Source organism: Acomys russatus, chromosome 8 (genome assembly GCF_903995435.1).
Source record: "Acomys russatus chromosome 8, mAcoRus1.1, whole genome shotgun sequence".
NCBI lineage: Eukaryota > Metazoa > Chordata > Mammalia > Rodentia > Muridae > Acomys > Acomys russatus.
The window spans coordinates 8,860,465-8,873,816 of record NC_067144.1 but is presented as its reverse complement, the minus strand read 5'-3'; the positions used below and the strand labels follow the sequence as shown (position 1 = coordinate 8,873,816).

The following is a 13,352-nucleotide window of genomic DNA, read 5'->3' as shown; positions in this document are numbered from 1 at the left end:
CATTGATGCTAAAATATTTCAAAACACCATATAAAATATAAAAATAATATATTTTTAAAAATGCGTTTATGCCATTACATAGATTTTTGAACTTTAATATATTTTTGAAGTTTGAAATTTTATAATGACCAAGGAAGCTCCATGTTGAAATGCATGCAGGTGGGGCACATATGACACAGCTCCAAATCCAAGAATGAGCCCTCTGTGACCTCTAGTACATTAGCTAGCCTTTATGTGCCTCAGTTTCCTCACGTGTAAAGTGGAGAATGTCATCACAGTACACATGACCTCAAAGGGTTAATGTGTGTTGGATGAAATGACGCATGGGGCACCATGGCATCCTTAACAGTTACCCTTGATGCCTAGCGAGCCCCTCCCCTACACATGCTGGTATTTGGGTGAGCAAACAGTCTATTGTTTCCTTGTCTGGCTACCTGTGCTTCAAGTTGTAGCTTTTCCTATTTTTTTTCACCATAACAAAGTGTTTTGGAAGAATGACTTGGACTCTCTGGTTGGGAATTGCAGATACCCAGGAGTCCTGTGAGCACTTTCCATGAATAGGTCCCCTTGGACATTGAAGCCGTTCCAGATTGAAGCTTAGAGTTCCCTCCACCACTTGGACATTTCTTACTTGCCTTTCAGGGCATCTCACAGACCAATTAAGTCATTGTGGTGACTTTTGCAGCTGTAGGTTCTATTTTATAATCACCAAATTGACTCTGTCTTCTAAGTTACTTCTAGATCCTAATTTCCCTTTTATCCAGAATAAATCTGCCTTGATATTGTTCTGGTCAAGGCTGAAGAGATGGCTCTGTGGTTAAGAGAACTTACTGCTCTTTCAGAGGCCCCAAGTTTGCTTCCCAGGACTCGTAAGGTGACTGACTCACAATGATCTGTAACTGTAGTTCCACAAGATCTGATGCCGTCTCTAGCCTCCGTGAGCACCAGGAACACATGTGGTGCACATAAATATGTGTAGCCAAGACACACGCACACACGCATGCATGCATGCATGTATGCACACACATACACACAGCAATACACACATGTAAAATAAAAATAAATAAAAGTATAAAAGATTGTCCTGTTCTTAGTGTAAACCAGGTCTTTTCTAAAACCAGCTAGGAGATTAAAGGCAATTTGAAGGCTATATCCTTCAGCTCTCTTAGTGTAATGCTATAACAGAGTGCCAAAGACTGGGTAACTTACAGACAGCCCAAATTCTTTGGTCTCATAGTTCTAGGAGATGGAAAGCCATAGACAGGACAATGTATCTGGAAAGAACCTTTGTTCTACCTCATTCCAAGGTGGAAGGCCAAAAGGCAAGAGACAGTGAAAGCCAGAGAGCCAGAGGGAGCTAAACTTGGTGTCTTGCTCTGAGCTAGGGACTCACTATGCAGCTGGCCTTGAACTCACAATGATCCTATTGCCTTTCTGAGTGCATGGGACTGCAATCACATGCCACCGTGCTCAGACAAATTTGTTTTTTTTTTTTTTATGTGTGTGTGGATATACTGTTATGTTCATGTGACTGCAGTGACCATAGAGACCAGAAGAAGACACACGCTGTGGTGAGAGAGTTGCCGGACGTGGCCATCCTCAGCCAGAGCAGTATATTCTCTTAACCATCTCTCCAGGCTCCAACCTTATTATAACAAGTTTACTCTCATGAGAACTAACCTACTACTCATCCACTTCCTTAAAGTTAGTCCCTTCAAGAGAGCTGCATCAGGGATTAACTTTCCAAGGCATGACGTTTGAAGGACAGATCCATTTAATAAACATGACGTATTAACACAGACTCACATCCAGACTGGATTTATTTCTGGTCCACTGAGGCACAGGCCATAAAAATTTGTGAAAACCTCATTGAGAAATTTAACATCCTGACTCTGACAAGTAATTTTAACTACTTTCCAACGTAAACATTGTCAACTATTTCTCCATCTCCATTGTAACACGTACTGTCACAAGTTTTAACTAAGAGGGAGCAAAGAGCATCGCATGGTGTCTTATTGGCCAATGGAGTGAGGTATGAGATGGGTTCATCTCCTTCATAGAAGCCTGGAGTTTCAAGTAATTAGACCAGAAGTCAGGCGAATGTGCCAAGGGAATATGGATAAGCACCAGAGGAAGCAATGTCCCCATGCTGCCTGTTATGAACAGACAGACGTCATCATGGAGACAGAGGCAGGAGGACCTTTGTGAGTTCGACACCAGCCTGGTCTACAAAGCAAGTCCAGGACAGCCAGGACTACACAGAGAAACCCTGTCTCAGAAGGAAAAAGAAAGTGTACTTGCTCTAAAAGGGAGGTCTTGCTTGTTCTTGCTCGCTTGCATGTGGTCCTCTTCCCTTCTGGCCTCCACTGTGTGATAACCAGCAAGAAGGGCTGCCCTACATGCAAGCACTTTGACAGTTCTCAGGGATCTTTTTGTATCCTCTCTCTGTGTGGGCTTTGGCATCTCACTTGGCTATGTGTGTGTGTGTGTGTGTGCGTACGCGCGCGCCCGTGTGCGCGTGCGTACATGTGTGTGTATATGAGCGAATGTGTGTGTAAATGTATGTGTAAATGTGTGTGTGAAGGTGTGTATGTATGTCTATGTGAATATATGTGTATGTGTGTGAATGTATGTGTATGTGTGTGTGTGTATGTGTGTGTGTGTGTGTGTGTGTGTGTGTGTGTGTGTGTGTGTGGTATATGTATGTCATTATGCACATGCCCATATCTGCATCTGGAGGCCAGAGGTCATCCTGAGATGTCTATTCAGAAGCAGTCCACCTTGTTTTTTTTGACATAGAGTCTCTCAGTGGGGCTTGGCACTCATGAGTTAGGCTAGGCTGCTGGCCAGCATGCCTGGGGGTCCGCCTGCTCTGACTCACTAGCTCTAGGACTACAAGTTCACGCCACCATGCCTGGTTTTAACAAAGGGTCTGGGGATCTCCCCCAGGTTACCGTCTTACATGGCAAGTGCTTCATCGGCCAAGCTATTTCCTCAGCCCCACATCTGGGTCTTCTGGAGGGACAAATGAACGCTTCACTTCCTTCACGTTGGCAGCTGCCTTCCAGGAAAGGCATCCTTAGCCTTCTGCTTGTATGCTGAATTTCCTTCTTCATGCAAATGCTGGGCTGATGGTGCTTTTCAACATGTTGTGTCCTTGATGCTTTTTCAAGTAATATTTTAAGTCACATGTAGAAATGATGTTCAGAGATGGTTGGTCTGTCCAATCAAGTCTTCCAGTGACTGGAAGCAGACAGAGTGGCAGCCTTGTTTCTCTGTGTAGCCTTGGCTGTCCTGGACTCTGTAGACCAGGCTGGCCTCAAACTCAGAGATGTGCCTGCCTCTGCCTCCCTGAGTGTTGGGATTACAGGCATGCAGCACCGTTCTCAATGTGTCTTTCTCTTTAATGGGATAAGAAAGTTTTGCCAGGACTTCGCGTTGGCCCTCCAAAGGTCTGGATCAATGGTTCTCAATCTATAAGTTGTGACCCCTTTGGGGGGTCAAATAATCCTTTCATGGGGGTCGTATATCAGACATCCAGCACATTATGTACTTACATTATGATTCCTAACAGTAGCAAAGTTACAGTTATGAAGTAGCAATGAAAATAATTTTATGGCGGGGGGGGGGTCACCACAGCATGAGAATTGCATTAAACAATTGCATCGTCAGGGAATTTGAGGACCACTGGTCTGAAGTAAGGTTCTGCGCACTCTGTGCTGACCACAAGTACCCTCTGTCTGCTATGCACATGAGCATCATGCAAAGGGGCAGCTATCTTGACATACACATATTCCTGGATGTTGCTCTCTGCCAGTTAAAATAGAAGTCTGGCCTTCTCAGAATGGCTGGTTCCAAGGATAGCCAGTTCCACACTGCGTCTATGGAAGAATGGATTCCCTTCCTCAGCGGGGCCCTCACCCCACCTACTCTGGTGATTCCAGATTTTTGTATGGGGTATCTATAAGAAAAAACAGGCCTGGCCTTCCCTGATAACAAGCACAGGGAATTACAGGAAATACCCCACCCCATGCTGAGATCTTAGCTTCTAACAAATGGTCTTTAATTCTACCTCTGGCACCATCCCCCCTCACACATGGGATACTTAAGCACTGTCTTCCTTCTTGTGATAAGGGCCCCGTGTTACTAAGGCACTGTGTCACTATGTAGATCAGGTATCCTGGCACACTGAGCCATAGAGAATCAGACACAGTCATCTAGGGTTTATAAATCCCTAATTCACAGGTAAAGTTGCCTTTGTTTCCCTACTCCACCATGACCATCTGAGAGACTACATTTACTCCAGGGGAAACTGTCACTGCTTGCCCGGTGATGAGGCAGCAATGGCAGAACTGCCTTTGCAGTGCCTAGGGCCTGCCCAACCACTGCCCCTTGATAGCTCGGCTCACCCCTGGGGAAGCACTCCTGGGCCTGTGGCTCCCCTTGTCTGGAAGCAGGATTCAAGACTCTGCCCCCTTCCGCTGCCATGCAGGAAGTGGTAGGTAGAAGAACGGGAGGGCTGTGACACTTAGGGGGCTCCTGAATTCCCCAATCTTCATTGAGACCTGCAGTCTCTCTTTCTGTAAAAGAGCTTACTAAGCCTGCTGTAACACTCATTTCCACATCTCCTGGAGAGGCTGGGAACCTGGCTCTATGCCCAAGCCAAAAGCCTTCCCTGAAAACACAGAGAGAGAGAGAGAGAGAGAGAGAGAGAGAGAGAGAGAGAGAGAGAGAGAGAGAGAGAGAGAGAGAGACAGAGACAGAGAGAGACAGAGAGAGAGAGAGACAGAGACAGAGAGAGACAGAGAGAGAGAGAGAGAGAGAGAGAGAGAGAGAGAGAGAGAGAGAGAGAGAGAGAACCTCATCCAGAGGCAAGAAGTGCCAGACAAGGGCCACCCTGCCAGGACCCTGCAGGAACCCAGACCTGCCACCTCCCCATGAGACTCGGAACCATACCTGGAGGCCTAAGACACATGGCTTCTGTCCCTTGTGAGGCTCTTGTCTACCAACCACAAAGAAGCCAGCCAAAGGAGCAACACCAGGCACCAGGCTTTGCAAATCCTGCACCACAGAACCTCTACTGACCTTCGTTCAGGTGAATGTCATGGTGGATTTTACACTTCAAAATATTCAGATTCACCCCCCAAATGCCCTCCTTTCTGCATGATTATACTCCCCTGGCCTAACATGGTGGACTTAGTGTGCCATTTACCAGTGATCTGAGGGGAAGCCTATCAGACCTGAAGGTCTGAAGGTACAGACCTGATAGAATGAATACACACTCACACACACACACGTATGTGTGTGTGTGTGTGTGTGTGTGTGTGTGTGTGTGTGTGTGTGTGTGTGTGTCCAGGTAGCCCAGCAATGGCTATCTCATGCTGGAAAGAACAAGAATCCAGTAGTTGTTCAGCCCTTGAAGCAGGATGTCTTAGCAGCTCCAACCCAGTGCTGTAGCCCTGGAACATTCCTGGAGAGCAGCTGGTCTTCAGTGTGGACCAGCTGGAATCCCTAAGAAGCTGGATCTACTGTCAGTGAAGGAAGGTAGCAGCCACGTGGTAAGAACAATTATGAAAAATTATAAAAACCAATAGGTAAACCTTACATACATAATGTCTAATCAAAAGGTATTTGACAACCTGAAGAAAGTATTATCTGTTTTATCTTGGTGAGTCTAAAGTTTTGAACTAAATCAATATCTATCAAAGCTCAAATCTATCAATCTAAAAGTATCTATCTAGATCTAAAAATATCTTCTTAACTCCTAAACAACTAAACTTAATTTTAAAACTATCTGGTCCTCAAGCCCATCAGAGACTTGAGAAGGAATAAATTTAATTACCTGAACAAACAGAAAGTGTAGGTCAGTGGCTTCCAAAATGAAAAAAAAAAAAAAAATGACAGAGACAGTTTGCTGCCTGAACAGTCACCCGAAACTCTCTCTGATGTTGGAGCATCATCTTCAGCCTTCTGGGCAAGTATATGTGACAGACATATTTGTGAAGCAGGGACAGTTGAGGACTTGCTTACCCTGTCTTGGCTGTCAACTCTACCTGTATTCAAGGTTGCCCATTTTAGACAGAATTCTGTCTGTAGCAGATATAAGGACATTTTTGTCCATGGGCTGTTTTGCCACACTTGAAGCCATCTCCATAAGGAGGTTTTTTTGATGCTCATCATCTTCTTTGAGTTAGGGTGGGTGTTGCCAGGAGTTAACCTGTCTTATTGTCAAAGAATCTTTAAAATAATAAAAACAATTTTTAAATGTCACATTCTGTAGGTGTCTGAGATTTTGGAAAACCTTATCTTTCTATAGAATTATATCTATCTGCTAAAGCCAGGATGGATATTTCTATACTTAACATGACCATGAATTGCAAGTAACTTGTATTACTTAATTATCCTAAACAGCCTGCAGTAGCACTATCATGAGTATTGAAAGTAAACCATGTATTAATTGAGTTGCATGTATACAACACCTCACATTAGAGTAGAAATGTAATGGTGAATAATAATATTAAACTTGAATTCTATTTCAATCTTATCAAAATTGAACTTATTTTGTATCAATATACAAAATTTTACATCAATAAATTAAAATCAACCTTATTTGTCAGTAACAATTAAGGCCTTAAGTTGAGAAGTAGAGTCAATAATCTACTTTTTGTCCTATCATCTCTATATATTTCTACATTCCTCTTTCTTCCTTTTCAACCCCTTTCTCTATACCTAAGAAAGAAAGATAAAGGAAAAGAGAGAAACCTCTGAGTCCAGCCTCATTTTCTCTCTCAATAAGACCAATAATAGCTTATAACCAACTCTCAATGACAATAAACATCTATAGCCCAAGAAAGCAACCAAAAACCTACCCAACCCCCTTAAGGGAAATGGAGCGACTTTCTCTTAAGCTTTCTTCAGACTGATTTGGGGCAAATAATACCTATATAGGGGCCCAAATAAAATGGGAAGAAAATGGTTAAACAAACTAGGAATAGTACTTGTGGTCCAGTCTCTAAATGTTGAGAAATTTCAGGCTTAATATAAGCCCTGCGTGGGACAGTCTGAAATGCTGGACCAATTGTTGTAATCATGAGCCTTCTTTGAAGCTGTCCTTTTCTGATGAGGAACAGCAACCAAAGCACTTGGAGCTGGAACATGAAGGATGCAGGATGTCAGCATCTCAGCATGCTGGAGGAATGAATCCTGTCAGGTCTGATCCAGCGTCAGTGTCCAGGTCTTTAATTCTGAAAACATATAATTTCTCACAAGCACTATACAGTCCTAAAACTATGAATATATTAGGTGTGCAGGATGTACAGAATAATTAGGGCTGGTTCTCTGATCCTTGTATGAGCAGAAGAAAGACATCTGTAAATCTTAATTCATGCCATACGAAGAATGACATCTAATAATAAATCATGAGGATTCTGTAACCAGCAAGAAGCTTTGGCTATGGATAGACATTCATGTCTCAGCCAGTGTTAGAGCTATTCCCATGTAGTGGGATTAGTAATGTAAGTTAACTGCTTGCTCTGCAATTTGAATTCATGTAAAAATAGACAGACTTAAGTTAGCAGTTTCTCTTTTATGGAGGTCTGTTTCATTTTGACCTCTTTCAAAGAGGAAATATAACATCACCATTAACAATGAACATACAATTATCATATTGAAATCAAAACAAGATTGTATAGTTCTAAATGTCCTTCTCTAGGCTCCATGGCATGCCCGCTGATCCTTTCCCTGCCTAAGACTGCCTCCCCCTTGGGATTATGCAAATAATGGAGTTGAAGTCCCCTCTGGTCTCTAGAGAATTTACCATCGGGGAACTGCTGCTCACTGTTGTCTGCTCTGCAGCAGCTGAGGCAGCCTGCAGCTCAGAAGCAAAGAGATCCCTTCCCGCAGCAGCAGTGAGCCTTGGGAGCAGGGAGTGGATGTTGCAACCCCGACGTGTGAGTTGTTACAGAGCTTTTCATGGCGCGTTAAGTGACTTCCATCTCACCCACTGGACTGACAATTCCCCACCGAAGGGGTACATGTCACATCTCTCTCAATCATCCTGTTAGGGGCGGAATACTCTTGCAACGAGCAATGGAATAGGTATCATTCAGGAAGGCCCAGATCTGAATTGTGGATGAGCACTTGGAGGTTATATAAGCCTTTTCCCTGGTCCTTCTTGGCTAGTGCACAGGTCAAGTAGCTTGTGCCCAGCATATGGTAAAAAAAAAAAAAAAAAAAAAAAAAAATGGCCACAGTGCACATCAGAAGTGTGGCAGCATCAGGTCCCACATCTCCATCCTGTTTCTCCTGGCCTCCCTGGGGTATTATGGTTGCCATAACACATGGCTGGGGAAAGTGTGGAAGAGCAGTGGGGTGAAGCAAGGCCACCACTTGGCCTTATCCTCCAGGGAACCTGTGTCAGCCCTGGGCAGCTTGGGTTGGAGCTCACCTCCTGGCTGCTTTCTCCACTTGGTCAGTATTACAGCTCAGTTTGCCTCTACAGTCTAGCTCAGGACTCTCCCTTGGGGCCTCTCTCCTCCCTAGCTCTGGCTCCAGGCACCTGCCTGGATGTCATAGTAACGGGTTCCAGGGTGACAAAAGAAGGAGCTAGCTCTTGTGGGTAAGGCTTTTTTCGGACCACAGAGACTGCCTGGGCTGCATCTACCCACTCTCTGCGTGTTCTTTCTCGGCCTGAGCTCACACCCTTGACACCAGCCCAAAAGGACCATGTCCACCAGCCTGACCACTTGTGAATGGAAGAAAGTCTTCTACGAGAAGATGGAGGTGGCAAAGCCAGCAGACAGCTGGGAACTCATCATAGACCCCAACCTCAAGCCCAATGAGCTGAGCCCAGGCTGGAAACAGTATCTGGAGCAGCATGCCTCAGGCAGGTGAGAGGCAGGTGGGAGGGTGGCACAAGCAGCAGCCACCCCTGGGGCAGGCAGTCGCAGCGGTGGCGGTGGTGGCAGTGGCAGTGGCAGTGGCGGCGACGGTGGTGGTGGTAAGGACTTTCCATGTCTGGGCCTGCAGTAAGTCTCAGCAGGTGGGCTCAGACAAAAAGCAGAGAAAGGGCTGTCAGTAGGGCCTCAGGGGCTCTGCTTCTAGCTGGAGCTGTTCAGATTTCTTGGTTACTCTCAGCAAACTGTGCTCTGCCTGTGGGTCTCAGTTTTCCATAGAAAACCAAGAGTGGAGAAAATCTTCGATACCCCGGAAATTCAGATGCTTAGTGTCGTAGGAATGGAGAGGAGATGCATTGGGAATTCCCAGAAATCTCAATCTAGAAGTCAGAGGACTTGAGCTGGGGACTGTGGCGTCCATCTGCTCAACCAAATGCAACTAGACTTGAAGACAGAATGTTGTTGACCCCATGGGATGTGGAACCTATCTGGTTCCACAGCTCTGTGAACTTGGGTGTGTCCCCTTCTTTCTCTGGCTTCCAGTTTTTATGTTCACAAAACAAGAGGCCTCAACTTAATTCATCTTAAAACATTACTCATATCCCTTCTACCTCTATTATTTGTGGATGATGAAACTACTGACTTCAGGCACGGCGTCCCCCAGATCTACTTCTTAAATGCTCCTCACATTCCACCAGGCAAGTTGTCCTTACGTCTTTCTAAAGCCCACACCATTTACACATACATACACACACACACACACACACACACACACACAAGATTAAGGACTGGAGCCACAGTTCCCTGCTCACACCATCTCCAGTCTACCTGCAGGAGCTCCTCTCTGGGTATTTGGATTCATGGGACACCAGCTGGTAGCTGTGCTGTGCAGGTGTGGACAAAATATGGCAGAGACTGGGTTATCCGTAGTGTGTGGGTGAGAAGCCTCTTGAGCAGAGAACAACATGAGGGTGGGAGCAGAAAGAAGGCAGGCTAAAAGTGGGGAGTGGGCATCTGGAAACAGGCCCTGCAAACAAATGAATGGATGGATCCTGTATTGACAGAGGAAAGAATGCAGAGGTTCATTGCTTTGTGTTGGCCCCTGTTATAGACAATGGACACCGGATGTCTAAGTAGCCTCAGTATCACCTCTTCAAAAATGCTCACCCACATCTGGTACTTGGCGGGAGGTGGGGGTATGGGTGGATGAGAGGGGGATGGGGTTTGTCTTGAGGGGGCGGAAATAATTCTGGACTGGCTTATTTAAAAAAGCACGGGAGGCTGAAAGCAGGAAGCAGCTGGGCCTCCTGGAGGATGAAGTGCAGAAGGCTGGGAACTGGCATGTGGGGCTTCTGGAGTCCAGAGATAGCTCCAAAGGGTCACAGATCTTCTCACTTCAGGGCTTAGTCCCAGCCAGCCTTGGTGAGGGCTGGAGCACAGCTGCCCCAGCTGTTCTGTGCACAGGCTTGCTTGCTTTTAAACTTTCAGCTGCATTACTGGCTTGGCAGTACTGGCCCCATACAGAGGTGGGGAAAGAAACGAAGCCTCCCTATCCAGTCAGACCTCTGCCCTATGGACCATGTGTTGGGTGTTGAGTATTGTTCTATGCTCATATGTCAGTGGCTTCGGGAGTTCCACTTGGTTCCACTGCTATGCCACAGTAACCAGGTAGCACTTAAAATACAATGGACAGGGCATTCTCCACAATTGAGTGGAGAGTGGGGTCTGACTTTCACACGAACTCTGGTGCCCCATATTTGACCATGTCCCCTGGATGGGGAGACCTGGTGGCACTCAGAGGAAGGATAGCAGGTGACCAAGAAGAGACTTGACACCTTATGAGCATATACAGGGGTAGGAGGTCCCCCTCAGTCACAATCATAGGGGAGGGGAGTAAGGGGAAAATGGGAGGGAGGGAGGAATGGGAGGATGGAAGGGATGGGCTAACAACTGAGATGTAATATGAATAAATTAATAAAATATTAAAAAAAAAAGAAAAAAATACTTTCAGTGCCTGATGGGCTGGATTGAATTCTTCAGAGGGCTTTCAAAGCCATTCTGCAATAGACTTAGGCAGAGCCAGCAGTGAAGACTGCATCAGCCCAGTAGACAAGCAATGTCTTTGAAGTCTTTGAAACAGGACCTCGGAAGAGGCCATTTCAGAGGCCTAAGGAGCCTCCCAAGAGTTAAGGAGTGCTCCATCACAGAAAATATGTAAGCACTAGCGGGAGGCCAGGAGGTGAGCCCCAGGTTACCTCCCTCCATGATTTCTGAGCCTGTGGCTGTAGGAGTCCAGGTTAGACAAAGCGCCCGAGTGAAGGGCGGGCCGGGGGTAGGCATGTTAGGGAACAAAGCCTACTTTGTCTATTCTCACGTGGAACTGCTGGGGTGCCTAGGGATGACTGACCAAGGGGAGCACCTCTGTGAAGACACAACAACCCAGCTTAGCATTCTCTCCCATGCAGTCTGTTGCAGTGTGCTGACCTTACTGTGATGTTACCCGCTACCCGCCACGCCCCCCACCCACCCCAGGACTACCGACTTTAGAGTGAGGAAAGACACCAGGTGCCTCCCTAAGGTTTCCAACTCAACTGGTACTTCTGGGTGGCTCTCTGGAGACCTACTGTGTGCCAGGACTTAAGCTTGCATGTCCCTCTCAGAGCAAGCAGGGCTCAGAAGTCAGATGGCGAGAATACCACCCCTATCGGAGGGACTAGAGGTCTGAGCACTAAATCCAGTGTGGACACCACCCAACTGCAGCTCACAGACGAGAAACGAGTTGCAGAGACGAGCCTCCATAATCTCTTCGCGGCTGGACTAGGCACAGCTCTGCGGTAGGCGGGGAGAGCAACAGAAGCTATATGACCGTACACAGGAGGCAGCTTCCGGAATACCGCTAGTTGCTCAGTTGCTCCGGCGCTAGGCCCTCTGGATCTCAGGTGACCACCAGGAGGAGGTGGTGGCTGGTGACCTCCGGTGCTACGGAACCCACAGACTGATAAACATGGTGCTTCCATTTTCAGCCTCCGTCTAACACGCTGGCCCTTTTTCTTTTCTGCACTCTCCAGCGTGGGGCTGGCCCTGAGAGTCTCACCTGTTCTCTTTCTCTTCCTTTCCCGTCAGGTTCCACTGCTCCTGGTGCTGGCACACCTGGCAGTCTGCCAATGTAGTCATCCTCTTCCACATGCACCTGGACCGTGCCCAGCGTGTTGGTTCGGTGCGCATGCGCGTGTTCAAGCAGCTGTGCTACCAGTGCGGCACCTCACGGCTGGACGAGTCCAGCATGCTGGAGGAAAACATTGAGGGCCTGGTGGACAACCTCATCACCAGTCTGCGCGAGCAGTGCTACGACGAGGATGGTGGCCAGTACCGCATCCACGTGGCCAGCCGGCCGGACAGTGGGTTGCACCGCAGTGAGTTCTGCGAGGCCTGCCAGGAAGGCATCGTGCACTGGAAACCGAGCGAGAAGCTTCTGGAGGAGGATGGCGCCTATACCGATGCCTCCAAGAGGAAGACCCAGGCCGCTTTTGCCTACAACTTCTTCTCATTTCGCTGGTGCCTGTTTTGGGGAGCCCTCTGCTTGGTCATTGTCTACCTGCAGTTCTTCCGAGGCCGCTCTGGCTTCCTGTAATAGAATTGACTAGGGGAGGGGAGAGGGGACACGGGTTGAGGGGGAGAAGGACTCGGTCTCCTCCTGATACTGCTACGCATCCAGTCTATGACTCCTGTCATCTGCACACTGCCCATCAGTGCAAGCAGGGGTGGGTGGGTGGGGCGTTGGGATGGCCAAGGGCACATTGTCCAATGGATTAGCCATTGGCCACATGTGGCTCTTTCCATTTAAATTAATTAATAGGAAAGGAAAAATTATTCCTTAGTAGTTTCAAACTCAGTTGGGCTTACACAGAATTTGTCCCCATAGGGACCATTGCTCATAGCAGACAAGGGTGACTTCTAAGAAGATGAACGTCAAGGGTTTGGGCATCAAGTGCTCCCCAGAGGACTTTCATCCTCTGCTTTGTCTGCCATGGGGACCCCAGGGCAACACTGAGCGACAGGACTGGGATAAAGAGGCGCCAGCCTGCATCTCTTGCTAAAGTGTGGTTTTGTGTCTAGAAATGGTTCTTGCCAAAATTCTGTCAAGGGGACAGGTCATGTCTCAGATGTAAAAAACAAAAACAAAAAACAAAAAACAAACAAACAAAAAAGCTAGGGTATCTGACCCTTGTATCAGAGGGAAGAAATGCGGTTGAAAATAGATGTGAGAGCAAGGAAGCTAGGATAGGTGAAAAGAAACAAGGTCAGGGCATTTCCAGAAAAAAAGCTAGTTCTTTCTCGCTAAATAATGAGTTTTGCAATTTCCTGGTTAACTAGAGTGATTGTTTCCCCGACTCCGCACTCCCCTCCTCCAACTACTGCAATGCTTTTCTCCTCTCAGGGCGAAGGGAGTAGGTTATA

The 13,352-nt window shown here is 46.9% G+C and overlaps 1 protein-coding gene across 1 annotated transcript; it reads left to right on the top strand.

Moving 5' to 3' along the window:
* Nucleotides 1-8,724: 8,724 nt before the first annotated feature.
* On the top strand, nt 8,725-12,525 carry Rtp2 (receptor transporter protein 2). The gene is made up of 2 exons (XM_051150417.1): nt 8,725-8,888; nt 12,018-12,525. The coding sequence occupies exons 1-2, from the start codon at nt 8,725-8,727 to the stop codon at nt 12,523-12,525; spliced, it is 672 nt and encodes a 223-aa protein (XP_051006374.1).
* The last annotated feature ends 827 nt before the right edge of the window (nt 12,526-13,352 follow it).

Coding starts and splice junctions, on each gene's coding strand:
- Rtp2 (XM_051150417.1), top strand. CDS start 8,725: ATGTCCACCAGCCTGACCACTTGTGAATGGAAGAAAGTCTTCTACGAG. Junction 8,889..12,017: donor GAGCAGCATGCCTCAGGCAG/GTGAGAGGCAGG, acceptor CTTTCCCGTCAG/GTTCCACTGCTCCTGGTGCT.